Source organism: Rhinoderma darwinii, chromosome 1 (genome assembly GCF_050947455.1).
Source record: "Rhinoderma darwinii isolate aRhiDar2 chromosome 1, aRhiDar2.hap1, whole genome shotgun sequence".
Taxonomy (NCBI): Eukaryota; Metazoa; Chordata; class Amphibia; order Anura; family Rhinodermatidae; genus Rhinoderma; species Rhinoderma darwinii.
Window position 1 is genome coordinate 498380393 of NC_134687.1, and position 26992 is coordinate 498407384.

The window sequence follows — 26992 nt, forward strand, 5'->3', positions numbered from 1 at the left end:
AAATTGGAAAAAAACCCAGCATTTCTGCCATTTTATTATGTTATTTTACGGTGTTCAATGTATGGTGAAAATGACACATTATCTTTATTCTGTGGGTCAGTACGATCACAGTGATATCACATATATAGTACCCTTAAAAAAAAAAAAAAGTTTGAAAGAAACAAATTTTTTTTTGCATGGCCATATTGGGACACCCGTATCTTTTTTATATTTCTGTGTACAGAGCTGTGTAAGGCCGGGTTCACACAGAGTTTTTTGCAGGAGGAAAATCTGCCTCAAAATTCCTCTTGAGCGCCGCGGGCATAAAACGCCGCAAAATATGCCTCCTCTGCCTCCCATTGATGTCAGTGGGACGTCAGAGGTGTAAATGCCCGAAGAGAGGGCATGTCCCTTCTTTTTCTCCGCTCACGGGGAAAAAACGCCACCGCCTTTCATTGAAATCAATGAGAGGCATTTTCGGACGTTTTTGGCCGTGTTTTGCGGCACGGTTACCGCATCAAAAAACTCGGCAAAAAACTCAGTGTGAACTGGCCCTAAAGCGTCTTTTTGTACGTGGAATGATGTTGTTTTTATTAAAACCATTTTGGGGAATGTTGGGAATTTCTATCACTTTTTATTCTATTTTTTGGGGGGTTGAAGTGGCAAAAAAACAGCGATTTGGCCATTTTTACCTTTTTCCCCACTACAACATTCACCGTATTGGATAAATATTTAAACATTTTTATAGTTTGGGAATTTTACTTTCTTTAAAAAAAAAATTCAAATTTCAACATCAAAAACGATAAGTTTTGAAAATTGTCGAAATCACAGGATTGATAGACATGTTAATGATATGCAAAAAATAAAAAATGGAAACAAAATATTGTAAAAAAAAACAAACTATTTCAGCATCGAGTATGAGCGCCACGCACAGAAAAACACACACTTACACGGTTTGGCATGCTATCAATGAGGTTATTAATGGCTGTCTGAGGAATTTATTCCACGCTGAATGCACTTGGACGCGCAAATCATCAAGATTGGGTGCTGGCAGTTCCCTTGGCAATTGCCGACCAATGACTTCCCAGATGTGCTCGATGGGAGACAAGTCCGGAGATGCTGCAGGCCATGGTAGCATGTTCAGGCCATGCAGGCTGCTCACAGTAGCACAAGCAACATGCGGCCTGCCATGGCTGTACCACTGGTTCCACGACAAATCAATGTAACGCCGAGCTGTTACCTAAAATGAAGACTAGAAAGGGTCAGGCAATTGTACATTATGCCACCCCACACCATAATAGTAGGACCGGTGTGACGTGCCTTTGTGAAGGCCTCTTCATGGCATTGCCCATGTAGTCTCCAGACCAATCTCTGGCTATTATTGTGTCCGAGCGAAAAGCGTGTCTCATTGGTGAAGAGGATAGATCTCCAGTCCAGCCTCCATTGCTGTCTTGCTGTGCACCATTATAGCCTATGAGAACCGTGGCGTGTGGTCAGTAGATTACCTGTAGCTGGACATCTGGCTCATAGCCTAATGTTGTGCAAACGTCTTCTGATGGTTTGTGCCACCTTAGGTTTGGGATGTGATGCCCAATTTCACTTGCAGTACAGAATGGATCATTACGCGCCATTCTTCCAATCAGGCGATCCGTCCGTGCAGAGGTTTGCCTCCATGCACCTTTTGCTGTCATTCCCATTAGTCGCTGTTCTCCCAACCTCCGGGACATGCATTGTTGAATAGCGCAGACATCTCGAGCTAGGTGCGTAGCGATCTGCCAGAGTGATAAACCAAGGTCTCTCAGTTCAAGGATTCTGTCCCTTTCAGTTTGCGACAAGTGGTGATAACTGGCACGTGGATGAACAGGAGGCATCTCACAATCATCCCACACCACTTGATCTGATTTTGAAGGCTTCATTTGGCTGAAAATCTTTGCTTTCAGTCTGGCTTTTATGCCCTCCTACATGCCACAGATTGGAGCTAGGTTCTTGAAAATGTGACTATTTGTAGATTTTAGCGACACCTGCTATTTCCTCGATTTACATGCTCTTCTTGGTGTTGCAATTTCAATGTTGAGGAGTGTATTTGCCGGCTTGAAATGGTACTGTAATAGTAAAATCTACCAGTACGTAAAGTATAGATCAAAAGAATAAATGTAATGGGTAATCGAGGATAAGCACAGTTTTTACTCATACAGTTTGTTATACAAAAACTGCAAAAACTTCCCAGTCTGGAAGTTTTTGTGCTTAGTACATTTTTAATGCAGCCTGCAATGTAATATAAAAATTGTGTCTCTTCAAATTCGAAGCATTGTTCTCTACTCGCTGTCGATCCTGAGCTATGAATCTGCGCCATCCAAGCAAAAATGATACCCATCTGTGTACAATATTATTCCTGTCATTCAGCATCGACTACTCTAGATATACTCACAGTTTGGCCCTGGTTTCTGGCATAGGATAATCTGAAATTTTATAAGCCTAGAGATGCGAAATGAGTAGCGACAGCTAACGTTAAGCTAATACTTGCATTTCTTGTGGTCAGCTCTCTATATTAGTTTTAGATGTTTTTTTATGCACATCGGATAATCCTAAATATAATTTTTTTTTATATTTTTATTTGATTTCCTGTTGATATTTTGTACCTATATGATTCTGCCCATACTGGATAAGGTGAAGTTTACTGCACTAGGATGCGAAATGGAGGTTCCCCTTTGACCAGATGAGAAAAACCAATTTAAACTATATGATTCTATGTTTATGTTTTCTATAGAACACTCTGCTGGTATTCTTATTTAGAAACAGTATTTTTAATAATCCTCAAATGTTGGTCTGTTTTTGTTTAAAAATATCCCACATGACATCAACACAATAAAAAAAACTAAAGCTAATTTCGGAGGGGTTTTATTATTCCTTGAGTAAATGATTATTGAGCATATGTTTTATAGAACAATCTTTACAGGCATTTTATTATGTACCGTACCTGCATTTCTTGACAAAAGGAAGCTGAAGGTCCAAACAAAATCTGACATTGTTCATCTGCTGTATACGTCATGCCTGGCAGTTTGGAGGGAATAATCACAGAGCTGATGCTTTGGGGATTTGTCTGCAGCAAACAGTTACTGGCTTTTGACCTGGCAACATACGCAGAGTTTTAAAATGTGGAACAAAAAAACAAGTGCTTATGACTAAACTGCTATAAACATGCATTTTACAGTAAAAGAAAAAAAAATATAGAACACAATTACAATTTTATTCAGGCTTTACACTTGAGACCCAGGCACCGTTTACTGTCCACTGTCTAAGTGTATAGGTCCAAACTATTTGAGTAAACTTTCCATCAATGATCGTGACTCTACACAATTCTTAGAAAGATTTATTCGTCTTCAGATATTTGACAACTAGGGTCAGTTTCTATCTATCTATCTATCTATCTATCTATCTATCTATCTATCTATCTATCTATCTATCTATCTATCTATCTATCTATCTATCTATCTATCTATCTATCTATCTATCTATCTATCTATCTATCTATCTATCTATCATCATCTATCTATAATCTATCTATCTACATATTTTCGCCTCCAAATAAAATACATATGATATCAATCATTACACATATAGAGGCTCACCGATATTGATAGAAGAGTTTTCTAAGAACTGACTTGTGAACTAGAAATGAAAATTCCTGGCTGCTGAGTTTAAGTGGCAGGCTGCAATATTTGGACTTTATCCATATTCATGTTCATATCAGAGCTACTAGGACACAAGTTGTCAATAAAACCGATGCCTGGCACATGACGGAATATTGTCAATGAAGGCAATCTACTGCAGATGAGTTTATGTCAAGACTTGTTTTAAAGGGAATGTATCATTTTAGTTTAAACAATGAAATGTAAGGGTCCTTTTACACGTGCAGATAAATTCGTAAAAACGATAGCCAATCGGCGATATAGTGAGTTGTTAACTTTCGAAAGACATGCATTTATATGTAATAATATTCGAATGTATTTTCGGAATTTCGATTGCTTGTAAGATCGCTAGACTTTCCTCCTATGAGTATTCACTTTTCATTTAATTCATTTCCACGCCTTCTATCCCCTCTGCTAATTAGCAGATGCCTGTTTACATGAATTAATATAATACTGAAAAACAATCATTTTGATCATAAAAGATTTTATCAACGACAAACAAACAATTTCTTGCTGATCGTGGAATGTTTACACTGGCCAATGATTATGAATGCTTCATATTATGATTTTTTTTTACTCGATAACCATCCCATGTAAAAGGCCCTTAAATCTCTAGAAGACAAATAATATGTTTATTATTTATTTTTTTTAAATGAATAGCTATGCATTTTTAAAAATGTCCCTTGAAGCAGCCATACTGGAGGCACACTCTTTCTGTACAGTCTGGAAAGTACAGCAGGTTGTGTGCTTTATGGCAGCTGCAATAAATTGGATCGAATGGTCAGACGAGTGTCTGTCGATGAAGAGTAAGAAGCAGATATGTCAGCCTATTGTGTGTTCGCCAGTAGTTAGTGTGAATTATTGTATATTTTAGTCTATTTTTTAAAACAAGAAGAAAAAAAACTTTATAAGATACACTATATGGATAAAAGTCACAGGACACCTACACATTAAACCTACATGAGCTTTTATGACATCTCATTCTAAATAAACAGGCATTAACATGGAGTTCGTCCCTTTGCTGCTAAAACAGCTTCCACTCTTCTGGGAAGGCTTTCTACAAGATTTTGGACTGTGCCTGTGGAAATTTTTGCCCATTCATCCAGAAAAAGCATTTGTGAGGTCAGACACTGATGTTGGACGAGAGGGTCTGGCTCGCAATCTCCATTTTAGTTAATCCGAAAAGTGTTCAATGGGGTTGAGGTCAGGGCTCTGTGCGGGAGAGTCAAGTTTTACCACACCAAACGCACCCAACCATCTCTTTATGGACCTTGCTTTGTATACTAGTCAACTTTGTGGGAACAGAAAAGGGCATTCCCCAAGCTTCCCACAAAGTTGGAAGCATACAATCGTCCTATATGTCTTGCTATGTTGATGTATTAAGATTTCCCTTCACTGGAACTAAGGGTCCTAGACCAACCCCTGAAAAACAACCCCATAGCATTATCCCTCCTCCACCAAACTTTACAGTTGGCACAATGCAGTGAGGCAGGTAACGTTCTCCTGGCACATCAGCATTGTCTTTCTGTTGAGGGGTTCCGTCTGAGCTTTCCGTCGGGATAACCCCTGAACGGAAAGGCAAACCATAGCTTCCGTTTGCATCACCATTGATATTAATGATGACGGATACTTTGATAATGATTACCGTTTGTCTCCGTTGTGAAAGGGTTTTGTTTTTTTGACGGAATTAATAGCACAGTCGACTGCACTATTGATTCCGTAAAAAAAGGAGCCCTTTCATAACGGTGACAAACGGAAACCTTTAACAAAATATTCGTCACCATTGAGATCAATGGTGATGCAAACGGAAGCTATAAGTATAAATGAAAGCTCTGACGGAACCCCTCAACGGAAAGACAACGCTGATGTGAATAGGCCCTAAGGTTGTATTTATTTATTTTAAAGCTAATGCTCTTTAAACTTTATTTGTGATTCAGAACAAAGATACACAAATGTACAGCTGCAGCAGGCACCATTTTGGCAAATGGCAATACAACTGTAAAAAATACCAAGACAGAATGAATTATCAAGATGACAACATTGAATATGTGACAGAGCACATTGTATCAATCTTGAGCCATAATGTACGTGCGAAAGTGCATTCAGCAGTCCACACACTATATTCAAAATAATAATATATAAAAAAATATAGCATCTACAGATTTAGCATGTGCCAGTACTAAATGCTCAATTCTCAAAGTATTAGGATGTGTTCACATCAGCGTTGGGCTTCCGTTCATGGGTTTTGTTCGACCTTTCTATCAGAGGAACCGTTGAACGGAAACTAAACGGAAACCATAGCTTCCGTTTGCATTACCATTGATTTCAGTGGTAATGCTTCTGTTGCAATTGGAGCCCGTTTGTTTACGTTCCATGAGGTTTCCATTTTTTTCACAATAAATAAACTTTGACTATGCTATTGTTTCCACTAACAAAACAGAAACCTTATGAAATACAAACAAATGGAAACCAACTTCAATGGAAGCATAACCATTGAAATCAATGGTAATGCAAACGGAAGCTATGGTTTCCATATGGCTTTCTGTTCATCGGTTCCTCTGAAGGAAAGGTCAAATGGAACCCATGAACGGAACCCGACGCTGATGTGAACAGGCCATTACAACATAATGCAAGTTCAAAACAGTTAGTACATGACTGGAATAAACAGCAAATAGTACATGATAACTTGGAGCATTCTGTACCTGTGTAATTTCTATAGACACAAACATATAGGTATCTATGTTAAATATGTATAGGTGTGTGTCTGCGTGCGTGCGTGCATGCGTGCGTGCGTGCATGCATGCATGCGTGTGTGTGTGTGTGTGTGTGTGTGAGGTTTCCCGAGATTCAAATAATTCTAAGAAAAGTTAGTTCATAATAGTAGTGCCCATACAATATATATATGAATAAAGAAAATCTTGCAGCACTCTAATAAGAAAAATCGTGAAGTTTATTCAGTCCACATCAAGCAAAGGTGCAACGTTTCTGTCCAACAATAGGACCTTTCTCAAGCATGGTGATACAAGTGTACAAGCAAGGGTATAAATAACAAAAGTGCTCTGACATCATCAATCTCATTAGCATTAATTAAAACACTAAACATAGTGCAAAAAACATTCTGTAAATAGGTAAAGGTATCAAAAAAGGGAAACATTTATACAACAGTGCAGAAAAGTCCAAACTCACATCCAGGAGCTTACAGAGGGCTCTCCAGAACTTTGAAGTAAACTGAACCCCCCCGGTCAGACACAATGTGTAGAGGCAAGCCATGCAAAAAAAAGATGTGTAGAATGAAGAGACTCGCCAGTCGAGGAGCAGAAGGTAGGCCGGTCAGCGGGATAAAATGTGCCATCTTAGAGAACCGATCCACCACCACCCAGACAGTGTTGCATCCTGCTGAGGGGGGAAGGTCTGTGACAAATTCCATCGCAATGTGCTGCCAGGGGGCATTGGGTACAGGCAGAGGTTGAAGCAGGCCGGCAGGCTTGGAGTGAGTAACTTTGTTAGAGGAACACACCGTGCAAGAAGAGACAAAGTCCAGAACATCTTTAGGTAGCATGGGCCACCAGAAGTGACGAGCAATCAGGTGTCGGGTTTTACGGACACCAGCGTGCCCAGCCAGTCTAGAACTGTATCCCCAGCGGAGAACTCTTCTCCTGTCTGCCAGCCGAACAAAAGTCCTCCCAGGAGGGATGTCTCTAACCTGTAGAGGATTAGCAGTGACAATGCAGGACGGGTCTATGATAGTCTGAAGGGACTCCACCGTGTCTTCCGTCTCAAGCGATCTGGACAGGGCATTGGCCCTCACATTCTTGTCCGCGGGACGGTAGTGGAGCACAAACTGAAAATGGGTGAAGAACAGCGACCACCTGACTTGACGGGGATTCAGTTGTGCAGACTGAAGGTAGGTAAGGTTTTTATGGTCGGTGAAGATCAGGATGGGATGAGCAGCGCCCTCTAGAAGATGTCTCCACTCCTCCAGAGCCAATTTGATGGCCAGCAGCTCCCGATCTCCAATAGATTAATTGCGCTCAGCAGAAGAAAAAAGTCTTGAGTAGTAGCCAAATACTACTGCCTTTCCTTTGGAGCTACTCTGGAACAGAAGTGCACCTGCACCAACAGAGGAGGCGTCCACCTCCAGTGAGAACTGCCGAGATACATCAGGATGATGGAGGATCGAAGCTGAATTTAAGGCATTCTTGAGGCTAATAAATGCGGACTCTGCGTCTGGAGTCGACACCTTGGCGTTCACACCCTTCTTGGTAAGGGTAGAGATGGGAGCCGTCAGAGAAGAGAAGTTAGGAATAAACTGCCGGTAGAAATTGGCGAATCCCAGGAACCGCTGTATGGCCCTTAAGCCTTGAGGACGTGGCCACTCCAGGACAGCTTTCACTTTCTTAGGATCCATCTTGAGGCCTTCATCCGAGATGATGTAGCCCAGGAAGAGCAGAGAACTCTTCTCAAAGACGCACTTCTCCAGCTTGGCGTATAAATGATTCTCCCTTAATCGTAGTAGAACCTGACGGACATGCCTCCGATGAGTCGTCGGATCTGGGGAGAAAATCAAAATATCATCAAGATAAACAACAACACAGACATAGAGGAGATCTCGGAAGATATCATTAACGAACTCCTGAAACACTGCGGGAGCATTGCACAGTCCGAAGGGCATCACTAGGTATTCGTAGTGCCCGTCCACGGTGTTAAAAGCCGTCTTCCATTCATCACCCTGGCGAATCCGGACTAGATTATAAGCCACCCGCAGGTCTAGCTTAGAAAAATTTTTGGCTCCTCGTATGCGATCAAACAGTTCAGATATAAGTGGCAACGGGCATTTGTTCTTGACCGTGATCTGGTTGAGACCATGGTAGTCAATGCAGGGTCGAAGGGATCCGTCCTTCTTTTTAACGAAGAAGAATCCAGCCCCGGCCGGGGAGGAAGACTTTCGTATAAAACCCATCTCCAGATTCTCCTTGATATAGGCCGACATGGATAGAGACTCAGGCAAGGAGAGAGGATATGCTCGGCCACGGGGAAGAGAGGCATTAGGAACCAGTTCAATGGGGCAGTCATAAGTCTGATGTGGAGGCAGTGTCTCAGCCTCCCTTTTGCTGAAAACATCTGCATACTGAGCAAACGGGGGGGGGGGGCAGTCCCGCCAATGACTGAGGCAGAGGAGGCTTGACAGGATGGATCTGCAACAGACATCGACCCATTGGAGAACCTCTCCAGGATTCCAGTCCAGGACTGGGCATGTAGTCGAAGCCAAGTCAGGCCCAGTAGAACAGGATTGATGGCCTTGGGCAAAACAAGGAAAGAAATTAGTTCAGAATGAAGGACTCCAACCTGGAGCTTCAACGGTTTGGTTTTAGAAACGATGGGATCAGGCAGAGGCAGTCCATTAACTGAGGCAACAGCCAAAGACGTCTCTAGGGGGACAGTGGGCAACTGAAGATGATCCACAAGCTCTTTCTGGATGAAGTTTGCAGCAGAACCAGAGTCAAGGTAGGCAGAAACTTGATGCGTCCTGTCGCCGGATACAAGGGTCACAGGAATAGTCAACTTGGAACAGAAGGCTTTATTAGGTACCGTTCCATCTAGGGTTGTCTCTCCAACCAATCCTAGGCAATGGGGTCTCTCTGGTCTCTGGGGACACAGACGCACAATATGGCCTCTGAGGACGCAATACAGACAAAGTCCAGAAGTGCGTCTGCGTTGTCTCTCCTGGGTAGACAATTTGACAAGGTTACTCTGCATCAGATCCTCTGGTGGGACGACTAAGGAAGATTGCTGGAAAGTAGAATCCAGCTTAGGAAGTTCTCTCTCCCGGATCCTCATGTCAACCCAGGAGGCGAGTAGGATAAGATCGTCTAGGGTAGATGGCAGATCGCGAGCAGCCAGCTCGTCCTTGATCCCTGAAGACAGTCCTTTCCAGAATGTGGCCACCAAAGCCTCGTTGTTCCAGGTCAATTCAGCAGCCAGGATACGGAACTGAATGGCATACTCGCCCATGGAGAGGTCTCCCTGATGCAGGGTCAGCAAGGATGCAGCAGCTGAAGAAACTCTCCCAGGTTCCTCAAAGATTGAGCGGAATGTCTATAAGAAGCACTGCAAGTCCCGGGTCTCTGGTCCATGATGTTCCCACAGACGATTAGCCCATGCCAGGGCTTTGCCAGTAAGGAGAGAGATGATGAAGGCGATCCTGATGTCATCCGAAGAGAAGGACCTGGCATGAAGTCTGAAGTGGATCAGGCACTGATTCAAAAATCTCCTGCAGGACCTCGGATCTCCGTCATAGCGTGGAGGTAGCGGCAAGAGACACAGGAGATTTGTACCGGTACAGACAGGAAGTGTAGCAGGAGGAACCGCAGGATTGGGTGCGGTGACGACTGTGGTTGGAGCAAGCAGCCGATGGGCTATGCCGTTCACCGACAGGAGGAGCTGGTCTTGTCATGACTGGAGATCCTCCATCTCGGCCAGCATGGCTTGTGTCGTCAAAGTCTCAGGTTGACCAGCGGGGTCCATGGCCTGAGCGTACTGTCACGAAGCGGGTTAGTGGACCCACTAGGCTGTACCGCCGTAGCGGGGAGGCAGCTAGCCAAACAACAGGAAACCCCAGAATTACAATGTCCCGCACAAGGTCCAGACGGGGGCCGCAGCTCTGGCACTGATGTAGGTGGTTGCAGCAGATAACGCCAAACGTTGTGGATGACACAGGTGCCGCAGGTTGCGGCAGACGTGGCGGATTCCTCCGGACGTGGCAGATGACACAGGACATGGCGGATTCCTCCGGTCGTGGCAGATAACACAGGACGTGGCGGATTCCTCCGGATGTGGCAGATGACACAGGACGTGGCACGACTTGATACTAAAGGCACAGCACGGGAAACAGGAACAGGGAACAAGGCACGGGTAACAACTGGAACGTTGAAACACTAAGGGACCATTTGCAAGACAGACTGGGAAAACTAACAACGCTCAGGCAAGGATCAGAAGGCCTGGAGCCTTCTTATAGACCAGGAAATCATGGCCGTTGATGATGATGATGACGATTTCCTAAGTGTGCGCCTTCTGTGTTCCTACGGGACACAGCAGAACAGAGCGGAAGTGAGTGCTGGCGTTTCCTAGGGAGGTGAGTAAACCCGACGGCCCGCGGCCATGGACGCTACATATATATATATATATATATATATGAATTCAACCGCTGCCCGGTCACTCTATGCCAAGTCAGGCCTCAACGTGGCACATCACATGACTACATTCTATTTTAGACACAGGACCAGCACAGGAGACTGAGAATTGGAAAGTTTTTTCTTTCTTTTTTGTATATTATTTTAACAAATTTTCATGATCCAAGATCTTTTATATACTGAAGTGCAGTCGTCCTTTCAACAAGTCTATGTTTTTGACAAAGAAATAATTACATTTGTTTTTTATCAGAGTGTCTCTTCAAAATATTTAATTAGCTTTCAGTTAGTCTGACACCTTCCTTTTCTACACATACGGCATATGAAGCATAAAAGAATTACATATATTTTAACAATAAACAGCCAGTTGATTTGCTGGTCATGAAGTAGTTGTTAGTATGGTATGTAACTAACGACTGGAATTAACAAAATGTTTATGGAAGTAATTTGTGTTCTCGTGACTCATTAATTTGTCATCTGCTTTAGATTGTACAGTATAAGACAATATAATAATGCATAAAGGACATATCAGGTGAAAGTCATACAATTTATAATGTTACATTTCATATGCGCTGTGGGCATCACTAAGTTATTAATTTTGTTAAGGATCTGCCAGGCACAGCTTCTGTATCCACGCCCATAGGTAATCAGTCTGCACCTGCTTCTATGTCTGTGAGACTGACTCCATCTTCCACCACTCAGGATGGCAGGCTTAGGAGTGGGAGAGCCTATCACAGCCTGGCCAGACGGAGCTAGCTCCCGCCCTCTGTCTATTTATACCTGCCTTTCCTATTCCTCCTTGCTTGTGATTCTTCTCGTTTTGTTTCCTGGCCCTGCTGCAGCTTCTTGAACCATTTGACCCTGCTTCATATTGACCCTTGCTTACTGACTACTCTCCTGCTCTGCGTTTGGTACCTCGTACACTCCTGGTTTGACTTGGCTTGTTCACTTCTCTCCTGCTCTGCGTTTGGTACCTCGTACACTCCTGGTTTGACTCGGCTCGTTCACCACTCTTGTTGCTCACGGTGTTGCCGTGGGCAACTGCCCCTTTTCCCTTGCTTCTGTGTACCCTTGTCTGTTTGTCTGTCGTGCACTTATTGAGCGTAGGGACCGTCGCCCAGTTGTACCCCGTCGCCTAGGGCGGGTCGTTGCAAGTAGGCAGGGACTGAGTGGCGGGTAGATTAGGGCTCACTTGTCTGTTTCCTTATCCCCATCATTACAAATTTTAAGTATTTTTATGTCACAGTTACATTACTCATTACTCGACCTCTACAATAACATTTCTCAGTGAAAAGACATCCTTTTGACTACAGTATATCACACAATGTTTCATAATAAGTTAATCAGAATAAAAGTAATTACCTGAGGAATTTTTCTAGGTCTTCTCGACTACATCTGGACCATGAGACATCACCCAGATTTTGCCCCTTGATCCATTCTCCTGACATAATATGAAGACCATCTGCACAGGATGGGTGGTCATTGTCATGATTTATACCCATGCTGATTTCATAACATGTAAGAGAAAAGCAAACTCATAAATTAAAAATAAATATTGTAAAACCCAAAAATATTGGAAAACTGTTTTGACATTCTGTAGATTCTTTTATGCAAAACTGATTTGTTACAATGTATCAGTGTGGGTAACATATATCAGGTGAATTTGTGTCTGCCAAGTATTTATATCATATAGGGGGGCACCCGGCGATCGTGTTATTTATCACGTTATTGCTGGGTCCAATAGGCAACGTGTACTGAAATAGAGAAGACAAAAGAATATCTTTATAAAATAAAAAATGAAATGATATGAAATGCGTTAAAACCACTAACAGTTATAATGTAAATTAGTAAATTAAATGACTAAGGGGTGGGGAAGGGATTAACCTAAGCCAACATTTTAAGTTTCAATGTATTCTCAGTTGTATTCATCTGCATGGTGTTACTGTTCTGTGTTCTATTTTATTATATCATGTTCTTCTATCGGGAGATCAAACTGTTTCACAGAAAGCAAGCAAAATGAATATCCTCATTTAGACCAGGAGGATTGACAGCATCAAAGTAAATCTCCACTTTATAACACCATGTAATATTTATGTACAAAATTCTGTGGCAATTAATTTCTTAACCCCTTAAAGTTGTTTTCCAGCCACTAAACATTTATGGTGGACAGACTTTCGGGACACTCATCGATCAGCTGTTTTGAAGGGGCCACAGCGCTCGTATGAGCGCTGCTTCCCCTTCATTTCTTCTTGCTCACTGTGAATCGTCGACAAGCATTTAGCGGCGATTCACATGTATTGCAGCCTTTTCTCCCTTTTTGCAGCCTTTTCTCCTATTCAGTTCAATGGGAGAAAAGGCTGCAATACCTTTGAATCGCCGCTAAATGCATGTTGACGATTCACAGTGAGCAAGAAGAAATGAAGGGGAAGCACCGCTCTTATGAGCGCTTTGGCCCCTTAAAAACAGCTGATCGGCGGGGGTCCCGGGAGTCAGACCCCGACATATCAGCTATTGATGGCCTATCCTGAGGAAAGGCCATCAATTTTTAGTAGCTGGAAAACCCCTTTAACAACGTTTGACGGATATGTCAGTCATGATTAGGTGCTAGTTCCCGCTTTGTGATGGATATATCCGTCACTCTGATCTCATGGGTACTGCTACTGTACCCACGAGATCAGCAGCAGGAGCACGACTGTAAAACACAGCCAGGCTCCTGTCACAACTGCCGGAATCTAAGAGCTCTCCGATTACGGCTATTTAATCCCTTAGATGCCGCTGTCAATAGCGATCCCTGCATTTAAGTTGTTTGACAGAGGGAGGGAACTCCCTCTGTCACCCCATCGGCACACTCGCAATGCGATCGTGGGCGCTGATGGGTTTCCATGGAAGCCAGGAACCTAACAAAGGCCCCCAGTTTTACACTGACAGGCAATAATGCTTTGATACACTAAGTATACCAAAGCATTATATCTGCGATAAAAAAAGTGGTTTTATTTAGTAAGAGTGTAAAAAAAAACATACACATATATAGTATCGCCGCGATCGTAACGACTTGAACAATGAAGTTAGCACCAGGTGAACGGCATCCTAATAAAGCCGCAAAAAACAACGTCAAAAATAAATTTTTTTCCCCATTCCCCCACAAAAAAAAATTAAAAGTTAATCGATAAGTCCCATGTACACCAAAATAGTATCAATGAAAACTACACCTTGTCCTGCAGAAAATAAGCCCACATATAGCTACATAGATGGAAAAATAAAAAAGTTACAGCTCTTGGAATATCGGCGATGCATAAACAAGTATTTTTTTAAAAAAAGGGGTTTTATTGTGCAAACGTAGGAAAACATATAACACCTTTACATATTTGAAATCCCCGTAATAGAGTTAACCCATAAAACATATTATTTATGCCGCATAGTGAATGGCGTAAATTTATAACATGAAAAACAATGCTGGAATAGCTGTTTATTTTCAATTCTCTCCTAAATAAAGCTAATACAAGTTAATCAACATATTATATGCACCCAAAAATGGTGCAAAGTCGTCCGGCAAAAAACAAGCCCTTATACGGCTATGTCGATGGAATAAAAATATAGTTATGATTCTTGGAATGAGTCTTGGTGACAGTGAAAAAACAATCCTAGTCATTAAGGGGTTAATATATCTATATAGCGGTCAGAGTTTTGTGTTTTTGGTAGAGAGCTTTAAATTCCTTACATAGACATAAATTTAAAAGATAAAAAACATACTGGCTGTTTGCAGCTGCCACTAGAGGGAGCTCTGTTATTTTGGAGTTCAATGTATACCAATATGCAGCTCCTAAGCTAGTGGTTGCTGCTGGTAGCCAACATGTTATTTTTTAAATCCATGTCTAAGCATTCTGTACCATAAAAAAAAATATAATAAAATAAAAATAAAAATCATAATGCTGTTGAGGTAGAAAGATCCACATTCTCAGAAACACCACATCTAAGACTGCACCCCGAACACTATGATTGACTTGACATATTGCCTAAACTCACGAAATTTTGTCACTGGAGACTTCAAAACAATAACACAATTTCATTACTCAATTTTTTTTCCTTACGAAGAGCCAGGGGCAAATAAACTCATTGTAGGTTAAGCACATGGTTGTCAAGTCAACAAAAAATATTTTTATCTTATAAAACCTTTGAAAGAAAGTTGCTGCCAGAAAATGTTGTGATCATCCTGCAAAAAAGGTTGGCACCAATTGTAATAGAGTTTTAAAGATGAATTCTCCACGAGGTGTCTAGCAGAACTCTGCCAAAAGGGCTTTCAGCTTTAGATCTCATAATACTAGACACTACATTCAGTTATTTATCACCTCATATCAACTAAATAACTATGAATGAATCAGGTGGAATCAAAACACTTTTTTGGGGCTTTTATAGTAAAAATAAACACTAGTGTAAAGCTTTGCAGACAGGTTTTCAGGACAAAATAACTCTTCTCTAAAATTATGCATATAATAAAAACGGTATGTACAGTATTTTTATTTTGTATGGCAAAACAGTTTTTTTAGGTTCAGCTTTAATGGTTTCTTGCTCTTTAAGTCATGTGGGGAGTACTTAAGTATTAAAAAAAATACCCAAATAACATCTTCATGTAGAGGTTTTTTTTTTTTTTTAGAGATTGTTGTACTTTGACTTCCCATCTGGTACCTTCTAACTACTGTATGTAGGCAACCGTTCTGTTACCAGGTAGCTCTGTGTTACATTAATCGATCGCCACCTGCTGGCTTGATGATAAATAAAACCAATGGCCTACATTTACTAATTCTGTCTAATAGTTAGACAGTAAAAACTTAGACCAGACGGGCACAAAATGTGCCAAATTTATCACAGCGGTGCATGCTGCATTATAATTTTGGTGCATCATGTATGATCTGCTATTCTCTTTCGTATATCACATTTCATTTGGCTTAATTTGACCCAGAATTTTGTGCCAGTTTTTTTTACTATTTTTTTATGCACATTGCACATTTAAGCCACCCGTCTTTCCTACTTAGCGACACCCCTTTTTTTGGAACGCTTCTAAAGAGAACCTTTCACCTTCCTATACATGTGCAGCTGAGTGCACCATGTAATAGGCAGGGCTGCACAAGTCCTGGGGCACTTTAAATGTTAAATTTAGATATCGTTGCCATTATATTTGGCGCCCGATATTTAAATAACTTCCTGAACTGGGAATGTAATTGGCATGGGGGCGTGTTACTAACGCTGTGACACTGTCCAATTAGCTACGGACAGTGTCACAGCAAGAGCTCGAGAGAGGAGAGCGAGAGCGCGCATGCGCAGCTCCGCTGCTACCAATGAACAGAAGAGGAGAAGAAGAATGTGAATTCTTCTTCTTCTGTTCAGTGGCGGCGGGAGTATCATCACCAGCAGCGTCGGAGCTGTGCGCGCATGCGTGCACATGCTCTCACTTCTTAGCTCTCGGCAGACAAGGACGAAAAGTGCAGGCTCTGGCCGGGGATTCCGCTCCTACAGGGAGATACAGTGGCGCTATCTACAGGGGAGGGGATGCCATCTACAGGGGGTTTGCTATCTATAGGGGGGTTGGTGCTATCTGCAGGGTGGGTGTTATCTACATGGGGGTGCTATCTACAGGGGGAACAGAGGGAGCACCTGAAGTTTCTCTCCATGTATGGATAGTGACGTCAAGGGCTTTGACAAGACAGGAGTCCCCAGCCAGAAAGCTTGCGATGCTCTGGACGTGGATTCCATAGTTGAAAGCTCGACATCACTGTAAATACATGGACAGTAAGGTCAAGGGCTTTCCCGGGCTCAGTGCTCAAAGTAAAGCTGTGTCTGGGGAGTCCTCGACCAGGATCAGTTTTTACCAGCCATTAAAAGGATTGATTCGTGAAAAACGACTGATCCACTGAGTTTTATGGGGGCCATCTGGCCATGAAAAAGGCCAAAAATAGGACATGTCCTATTTTTTGACGGCCAGTATTCACTGAAAACGGCCGTGTGCATTAAAAGAAACAGGGTATGTTAACACGGCCTATTTTCTGCCGTTTTTCGGGCCGTAAATGCCCGAAAAATGGCTGAAAAATCGGAAGCAGAACGCCTCCAAACATCTACCTATTGATTTCAATGGGAAAAACGGCGTTCTGTTCCGACGGGCCATATTTTTTAAAAACGTCCGCGTGAAAAAACGGCCGCGAAGAAGAAGTGCAGGTCACTTCTTGGGACGTTTTTGTAGCCGTTTTTCATAAACTCTATTGAAAAAAGCTGCAAAAACAGCCGTAAAAAAACGCTGCGAAAAACGCGAGTGGCTTAAAAAACACTTGAGATGCCGAGAATTACGTAGTCGACACATGGAACACTCTGTTCAGGAATCCTTGGTGTGCTTAGATTGGTGAGTGCCAGCTATTTTCAATTTTAATATTGATTATTGTTAATACCCAATTAATGTATTACACTGTTTTATTTGCACATATTTGATACAACTGGATTTAAAGAGGCTCTGTCACCAGATTTTGCAACCCCTATCTGCTATTGCAGCAGATAGGCGCTGCAATGTAGATTACAGTAACGTTTTTATTTTTAAAAAACGAGCATTTTTGGCCAAGTTATGACCATTTTTGTAGTTATGCAAATGAGGCTTGCAAAAGTCCAAGTGGGTGTGTTTAAAAGTAAAAGTCCAAGTGGGCGTGTATTAGGTGCGTACATCGGGGCGTTTTTAATACTTTTACTAGCTGGGCGCTTTGAAGAGAAGTAACATCCTCTTCTCTTCAGAACGCCCAGCTTCTGACAGTGCAGATCTGTGACGTCACTCACAGGTCCTGCATCGTGACGGCCACATCGGCACCAGAGGCTACAGTTGATTCTGCAGCAGCATCAGCGTTTGCAGGTAAGATCGACTTACCTGCAAACGCTGATGCTGCTGCAGAATCAACTGTAGCCTCTGGTGCCGATGTGGCCGTCACGATGCAGGACCTGTGAGTGACGTCACAGATCTGCACTGTCACAAGCTGGGCGTTCTGAAGAGAAGAGGATGTTACTTCTCATCAGAGCGCCCAGCTAGTAAAAGTATTAAAAACGCCCCGATGTACGCACATAATACACGCCCACTTGGACTTTTACTTTTAAACACACCCACTTGGACTTGTGCAAGCCTCATTTGCATAACTACAAAAATGGTCATAACTTGGCCAAAAATGCTCGTTTTTTAAAAATAAAAATGTTACTGTAATCTACATTGCAGCGCCTATCTGCTGCAATAGCAGATAGGGGTTGCAAAATCTGGTGACAGAGCCTCTTTAATAATCTTTTATACCATATGTCAAGATTTGACTCAAACACATTTGTATTGTATTTTGATACACTGTTACACATCGCGATTTTTTTTGCATGATTTCTATAAATTGTCAATATATATAGCACTTGTTAATTGAGCTATGTTCTCTCTATATATACCTGTGTGTTATTTTCACAAATTGCTTGAGAATGCAATCCATTGAGGAAGTGAAACATTGCATTTGCTGGGTGAATAAACTTCAAATTTTTGTTGCTTTGAGTGCTGCTTCTGTGATCTATTTGTCTATACGTCGTATGGGGAGAGGTCACTCCTCATTATTTGAAGCATATCACCAGCCAGTTTTGGTTTCTTGCCACAGGTGCTGCTCCTACCTTGCTTTGCATTTTTATCTATAGGGGTGTGTGTGGCACTATCTACTGGGAGCAGTGTGTGGCCCTATCTAGAGACATGTGTGTGTGTGGCACTATCTACACGGAGAAGTGTGTGGCACTATCTACAAGATGCAGTATGTGGCACAATCTACAGGCAGCAGTGTGTGGCATTGTCTACAGGGAGAAATGTGTGGCATTATCTACAAGAAGCAGTGTGTGGCATTTTCTACAGGGAGCAGTATGTGGCACGTTGTACATGTAACATTGCAGACGCTCTGGCCGGTGATTCCGCTCATAGAGGGAGCCCCTGACATCAATGTCCATATAAGGACATCTATCTATAGGGGGGTGTGTATGGCACTATCTTCTGGGAGCAGTGTGTGGCACTATCTAGAGACGTGTGTGTGTGGCACTATCTACACGAAGAAGTGTGTGGCACTATCTACAGGAAGAAGTATGTGTCACTATCTGCAGTGTGTGGCATTATCTACAGGGAACATTGTGTGGCACTTTGTACATGTAGCGTTGCAGACGCTCTGGCCAGGGATTCCACTCATAGAGGGATCCCCTGATGATGTCACTAACCATATATGGACAGTGATGTCAGGGGTTTATCCAGGAGAGGAATCCCCGACCAGAGTATAAGCAACTCTCTGGCTGGGCATTCCCCTCTTAGAGTCTGACTCTATCTGCAGGGGGGTGTATGTGGCAATATCTACAGGGGGGAGTGTTTAACATCATCTACACAGGGGAGTGTGTGGCATTATCTACAGGGGGCTGAGTGGCATCATCTACACGAGGCTGTGTGGCATCATCTACAGGGGGCTGTGTGGCATCATCTACTTGGGGGCTGTGTGGCATCATCTACTTGGGGGCTGTGTGGCATCATCTACATGGAGCTGTGTGGCTCTATCTACAGGGGTGTGTGGCACTGTCTATAGAGGGCAATGTGGAACTATCTACAGAGGGCACTGTGGCATTATCTACAGGGGGCCATGTGGCACCATCTAAAAGACGGCACTGTGGCACTATCTACAGGGGGGTCATGTGGCATTATCTACAGAGTGGACATGTAACACTATCTACAATGGACAATATGGCATTATCTACAGGAAACAGTGTGTGGCAATATCTACAGGGAGCAGTGTGTGGTACTATCTATAGGGGTGTGTGTGGCAATATATATAGGGAGCAGCGTGTGGCACTATCTAGAGGGGGTGTGTGGCACTATCTACAGGAAGCAGTGTGTGGCAGTATCTACAGGGAGCAGTGTGTGACAATATATACTGGGGGCAGTGTGGTGCAACATCTACAAGGGGAACTGAGTGTGGCACTATCTATGCTGGTTTTTACGCTGCCAGTAATGGTCATCACATATCGTCTAGTGATATAGTGAGACATCACCTGCCTGTAAACAACCAGATCACCAGAAAGATACTGGCCACCATAGTAGTTGTCAGCCAAACTAGTGCCGAAATTTTTGTTTGTTTATTTGTATGCAGAAATTCTGGAAAGAAAGCCATGCGCTACTAGCTACACCCACCAGATAAGCCATGCCCCATAAGGCACACCCACCAAAGATACCACACCCTGAGTGTCCCTGGAAAAAAATTCAAATGTTGGCAACTATGTAAATATAGATGGGGGCATGTATAGATGCCAATCGGTTGTACCTTTGGTTGATAGCATTATTACAAACATTTACAATCAAGCACAGTGAAAAATTGCCAGATGCAGCAGAGCAAAAAAGGAAAGAAAAACACTCCTCTTATGAGGCCAATTTGGTAATTTGTGGGCCATTTGTACTATAAGCTTCAGGCGATGACGGACTTTCGCCAGAACAAATTGTATTACAAATGTTTTATTCAATATATTAATTAATGTGTGCAAATATATGATGGCTCTAGCAACACCCCTGCTGTTATTTCTTAGAAAGTTTGGTGCGTTAATGCCATTGCAGTTATTTACAACATAGGCCAGATGTGCTATAGTAGTACATGGGATTTTTTTAAATCTTCTTACAATGTGGAAAAAAACTTCAGCCCATATTTATGAAAAGTTGCTTAATTTCAGCCAAAATCTAAGTTTTAACACGGCTAACTTATTGATGTTTTTCATGTATTTTAGACAACTTTATGACTGCATGTTCCCAATTTTCTGAAATCTGTCACAACATACATCACTGCCATTAACTTTCACACTGCCTAAAATGATGGCACTTTTTCTACGCCACGGTTTTCACCTTTTTTTTGGGCAATTTTTTTTCTTTTAAAGTCGTATTTGATAAATGAGTCTGAATCCTGCCCAAGTAGTAAGCAACATCCAGTTTTCAGTGCACTTTTATAAACTGATGTGAATGATGCAAATTTCTCTGAATTGTAGCGCAAATGGTCAATAAATATGTCAATAGGCAGATTTGACACTATTCTGGAGTAGCAAAAAATAAAAAAAGGCTTAAAATCATTGATAAATGTGGACCATAAGGCATGCTTTTTTTTTTTTTAGAATGAAACATGCAAAGTCTGTGGCCGTTTTGTCATGGACTTGCTGCAGTTCTTCCCCATTGACTTCAATAATAAGAAAACATAGGATCTTAACACACCCACGAACTGGGGTTTCACTTTATGCTTAAGATAATAGATAATTATGCGCACGGAAACTTTTTTCTGTACTAATTAAAGTATCCAGGCATATTGACAATACATTTAGTGGACAGATAAAAACATGGATGATATATAATACAAATTTTCATCTGCACATTAAAATCATATCAGATATCAAGTTTTACAATTTGCTGTAGAATAAAGTTGAAAATTACAAGTAACAATCAAAATAGTACCATGTCTGGGCTAAGGAGACTATACAAAGACATATATTTGTATTAAAATGTGTTCTGCTTAGAGATGCCCCCCCCCCCCAAGCAGGGCCACCATCAGGAATTTCTGGGCCCCATACAGCCAAGATGTCTGGCCCCCCCTCCATTACCGGGGGTGGGCAACGGAAAGTGTGGCGCTCATGTTTGTACGTTATACGCATTAACTGATTTTGGTGCTGATGTCAATTACAGTGAAGGAAACCATGGAGCAGGCAGTGACCGGTTAATGCTCTGGATTTTGATCTATTTAGCCAAATTGTATCCCACTGTATGGCATACAGTGGGATACGTCGCCTGGGGAATGCTCCCCAGGGGAAACTCCTGAGGTCACTGTCCATGAAGGGCAGTGACGTCTGGAGCTTTCCCAGGGTTGGAGCCTTCTACTAGCGCTCTGCCCAGGGACTATGGCGCTGTTCCTGATGTCCATATACGTAAAGTGACGTCAGAAGCTTTGCAAAGACTGAGTACATGGCCGGAGCATCAGCAACGCTCTCTGGCCAGGGATTCCGGCCCTGGAGAATCCCCTGACGTCACCTTACATATTTGGACAGTGATGTCAGGAGCTTTGCCAGGGACAAAGCCCACGGGTAGAGCACTTGTGATGCCCTGCCTGGGGACTCCGGCATTGGAAAGCTCCTGACGTCACCGTCCATATACTAATGTCAAGAGCGGTATACAGTTTTTTGTGGAATCTCAGGATGGAATAGCAAATTCCACTACGCTATTCCATCCTTCAAAAATAAGGTATATCGAAGTCTACCAGCCCGACATAGGCTAAAAGGACATAATGGAGCCCTGTGAATTATCGTTTACACTGTTTATAGTGTACGTTAGGAGATTTCCTGACTACACGATAAACTTAGGGCAACAACATGATGTGAAGGGGGCCTTAAGGGAAGGGGAAGCACTTGTGAAGATGTAAGGAGCACTAACTTTCTTACGTTGCCATTAAAGTTCAATGTGTTTTTCAACAGCAAAAATCAGAGGCTTCCCTTTGATTTCTGACGCAGATGTGCCACAAGCGTGTAGCAGATCCACATGATAATAAGGCCCTGTTCACACAGAGTTTTTTTGCCCCGGTAACGGCGTTGGAAACTGAGGCAAAATACGGCCGAAATTGCCTCCTATTGATTTCAATGGGAGGCGAAGGCGTACTTTTCCCATGAGTGGTAAAAAACGCTTACGGGAAAAAGAAGCGACATGCCCTTTCTTTGGGCATTTCTGTCTCTGACCTACCATTGACATCAATGGGAGGCAGAGAAAGCCTGAAGGAATTTCGAGGCAGATTTTTCTGCCTGCAAAAAACTGTGTGAACAAGGCCTGAGTCCCATTGTCATTCAAAGTTGCTTATTCTCGGCTTTTCCATGTAATATAAGTCGCATGCTACTTATTGCTGTGGTGGATTTCTTATCATAGTGCGGAAAAATTTTCGCAGCATGTAAACTGGGTTGAGAAAACCTCATATGCATGGGATGCAGAATCATTGGCATGTCATCGGAATCCATATCAAATCCAACATGTGTGAACTTAGGGTGAGTTAAAAAAAACTCTGTTAGGCCAAATGCACACGATACTTGTTACGTGCAAATTTGTCGTGGGTATTTTCGTGCGGCAAATCCGCAGTGTAATACAGTACCAGCAAAGTAAATGAGATAAAGAAATCTCATCTACATGTTGCAGATTTTTTCTGCACAAAAATTTATCTGCGGTGCGTATTTGAAAATATGCTACATTTCAATTTATCTTGCTTTCAATTAAAAAAAAAAAAATCAGCAGTAGAAAACCTGCACCTATTTCCGCATCAAAATGTAAAAGCCGCACCTAAAAACGTATCAAAAAATGCATTATTAGGTGCAGATTTTACCTGCGGAATTACCTGCGGTTTTGATGCAGATTTTGTGCACCAAATTCCTCAATGTGTGCATGTAGCCTTACAGAATTTGCTAGGCAAATTAACCCTTTACATCGTAAATGATGAAATACTTTACAATTCTGCAATATTATAGGCATGATGCTGATTTAAAAATCAGCAGCACGTCCTAAATTCCATGCAGATATTATTTCTGCTGCACGTGCATGGGGTTTTGAAAACCCCATTCACATGAGTTAGGGCTTATTCAGACTAACGTGTTTATCGTCCGTTTGAAGGACGTTTTTTTCAATGGCTATCACACGGCTGCCTGTATGTCTATGGGGCTGTTCACGCGGTCGTTGCTTTAACGGACCGTGAGAAGGGCCTGTAAAAATAGGACATATCCTATTTTAGTTCATTTTCACGGATCCCTCAATAGACTCAAGATCTTTGAAAACTGGTCCCGCACGGGTGCAAATCGGCCGTGAAAAATGGCCATTCTTCACGGCTGATTTCACACACGTTCGTCTGAATATCACCTTATATTGTAATTTGTAGTGAATTTTCAGTGCGCAATCCGCATCAAAAATAGGAGACAAGTAAGTGGCCTTATTCATACGTCCATGTTCGGTCTGTGATATATATTTCCCGGACCGACCACAGTTCAGGGAGCCGGGTTTCTAGCATCACAGTTATCTATACTCATAGGAGTCCCTCCCTTCCCGTGGGAAGGCCTTAGTCTAGTTACACAGTGCAGTCAAATCCCATTATTGTGCAACATAATGGGCAAAAATCACGGCAAAAACGTGATTTGACCGCACTGTGAGAATACAGCCTAAGGCTGGGTTCACACGTGGCGGAATTTCACTTAAATTCCGCTGCGGACACTCCGCAGCGTTAATCCGCAGCGGAGCCGTTTCTCCATTGACTTTCACTTTAATTTAGCAGTGTTCGTTTAGACGATGCGTACAATTCCGCTGCGGAGCATAGGCTGCGGAGCGGAATTTGGTGTCCGCAGCATGCTCTGTCTGTTGCGGAGCAGTGGCGGACTCATGGCGGAATTTCTCCATTGACTTCAATGGAGATTCTAATTTCCGCAATGAAGTCCGCAGCTGTCATGCACATGTTATGTGTGCTGCGGATGCGTCTTGCTTTTTTAACTTGACATTTCTTCATTCTGGCTGGACCTATGTATTTCTAGGTCTACAGCCAGACTGAGGAAGTCAATGGGGCTCCCGTAATGACGGGAGCGTTGCTAGGAGACGTCTGTAAATAGTCACTGTCCAGGGTGCTGAAAGAGTTAAGCGATCGGCAGTAACTGTTTCTGCACCCGGGACAGTGACTACCGATCACAATATAGAGCAACCTGTCAAAAAAATAGAAGTTCATACTTACCGAGAACTCCCTGCTTCTGTCTCCAGTCCGGCCTCCCAGGATGACGTTTCAGTCTAAGTGACGGCTGCAGCCAATCACAGGCCAAGCACAGGCTGCAGCGGTCACATGGACTGGCGCGTCATCCAGGGAGGTCGGGCTGGATGCCGAAAGAGGGACGCGTCACCAAGACAACGGCCGGTAAGTATGAAAATCGTTTACTTTCACTAGGGAAAGTGCTGTCCCTTCTCTCTATCCTGCACTGATAGGGAGAAGGGAAGCACTTTTCCCGCAGTCCGCAGCAGCTAGTCCGCATCAATGTACTGCACATTTTGTGCAGATCCGCAGCAGAATCTGCAACGCAGATTCTGTGCGGCATTGATGCGGACAGTTGCGGAGGAAATCCGCCACGTGTGGTCATGCCCTTACAACACTATTTTTTCATGTTTTGTATCTTTTTTAAATGCAATTTTCATAATCCAAGTGACTCTAAGTGTTCTCCAAGTGACTAACGCTAGGGCCCTCATTTAAATGTTTAACCCATTAATGACCGGCCCATAGTCTTTTTACGTCGGTCACTAACGGGCCTTATTCCGATGCCATAGACTTTTTAAGTCGCGGCATCGGAATAAGTAAACAGAGCAGGGAGCTGTCAAATCTCCCTGCTCTCAGCTGCCAGAGGCAGCTGAGGGCTGGGGGCATCCCTGCTCTGCCGGGTGAGATCGATATCAGTATCGATCTCACCCGTTTAACCCCTCAGATGCGGTGCTCAATAGCGAGCACCGCATCTGAGTGGTTTTGGAGAGAGGGAGGGAGCTCCCTCTCATCCCACCGACACCCGGCGATACGATCGCCGAGTGTCTGTGTCTCCCAAGGCAGCCGGGGGGCCTAATAAAGGCCCCCAGGTCTGCCAGTAATGAATGCCTGCTAGATCATGCCGCAGGCATGACCTAGCAGATGCCTGTCCGTTTTAAATGGACAGGCATAATACACTGCAATACAAAAGTATTGCAGTGTATTATAATAGCGAACGGAGGATCGCATAGTGAAGTCCCCTAGTGGGACTAGTAAAAAAGTAAAAAAAAAAGTTTAATAAAGTTAATAAAAAAAAATGTTAAAAAAAAAATGAAAAACCCACTTTTTCCCCTTACAAAATGCTTTACTATTAAAAAAAACAAAATACAGTTAAAAAGTTACACATATTTGGTATCGCCGCGTCCGTATCGACCTCGACTATAAATCTATTACAGTACTTAACCCGCACGGTGAACGTCGTAAAAAATTAAATAAAAAATGACGGAAAAATTGCTGTTTTCTGTGAATCCTGACTTTTAAAAAATGTGATTAAAAAGTGATCAAAAAGTCGCATCTACTCCAAAATGGTACCAATAAAAACGACAAGTCTTCCCGCAAAAAAAAGCCCTCATACAACTGCATCGGCGAAAAAATAAAAACGTTACGGCTCTTCAAATATGGAGGCACAAAAACAAATAATTTTGAAAAAAAGCGTTTTTACTGTGTAAACGTAGCAAAACATATAAAAACGATACAAATTTGGTATCATTGCAATTGTAACAACCCGCTGAATACACTTATTGTGTTATTTATACTACACGGTAAACGGCGTAGATTTAGGACGCAAAAAAGAGTGGTGAAATTTCTGATTTTTTCTATTCCCCCCGCAAAAAAAGTTAATCAAAGTTAATCAATAAATAATATGTCCCCCAAAATGGTGCTATTAAAAAATACAACTTGTCCCGCAAAAAACAAGACCTTATACAGTTATGTCGACGCAAAAATAAAAACGTTATAGCTCTTGGAATGCGACGATTCAAAAACGTAAAAAATAGCTTGGTCATTAAGGTCTAAAATAGGCTGGTCATTAAGGGGTTAAAGGAGATTTTTATATAATCGCAGCAAAACCGCTCCATTTTTGCTGCGATTGCGAAAATTGCTGCAAAAAAATGCTAGGGAAACTAAAAAAAAACAACACTTTAACATACTTTATATTATCTACAAGTGGGGTCAGGAGGAATGGGAAGCAGGATGGAGAGGGGGGACACTCACCAGCCTGCAGGTCCAGTCGGCTGTGTAGAGAAGGATGTGTCTGGGGGGGCGGCTCTCTCCACACGGAGCTTCTGCTTATCATGCTGCCTCTTCCCCTTCTGTTATTCCTCTCAGGGCCCCAGCGTTAGTTACTTCAGAGTAAGGATCGGGCCCTATTACATTACTGTACATTGCAGGGTCCATTCCTTTCTTCAAGTTACTAACGCTGGGGCCCTCATTCAAATGTTTAAAGCAGCTGAGAAGCGGATGGGCACATCTTTTTTCATCATTGTGGCCGGGCCCCTGACGGCAGTACCAGCAGTACTGCCCT

General features: G+C 42.6%; 1 protein-coding gene across 1 annotated transcript in view; it reads right to left on the minus strand.

Moving 5' to 3' along the window:
• Positions 1-26992, minus strand: part of ADAMTS19 (ADAM metallopeptidase with thrombospondin type 1 motif 19) — a 310868-nt gene that overhangs the window by 164879 nt on the left and 118997 nt on the right. The window contains exons 9-10 of the mRNA XM_075854793.1: positions 12218-12358; positions 2957-3107 (exon numbers count right to left, since the gene is read on the minus strand). Coding sequence (XP_075710908.1) covers positions 2957-3107; positions 12218-12358 — 292 coding nt within the window. The remainder of the gene's footprint in view (positions 1-2956; positions 3108-12217; positions 12359-26992) is intronic.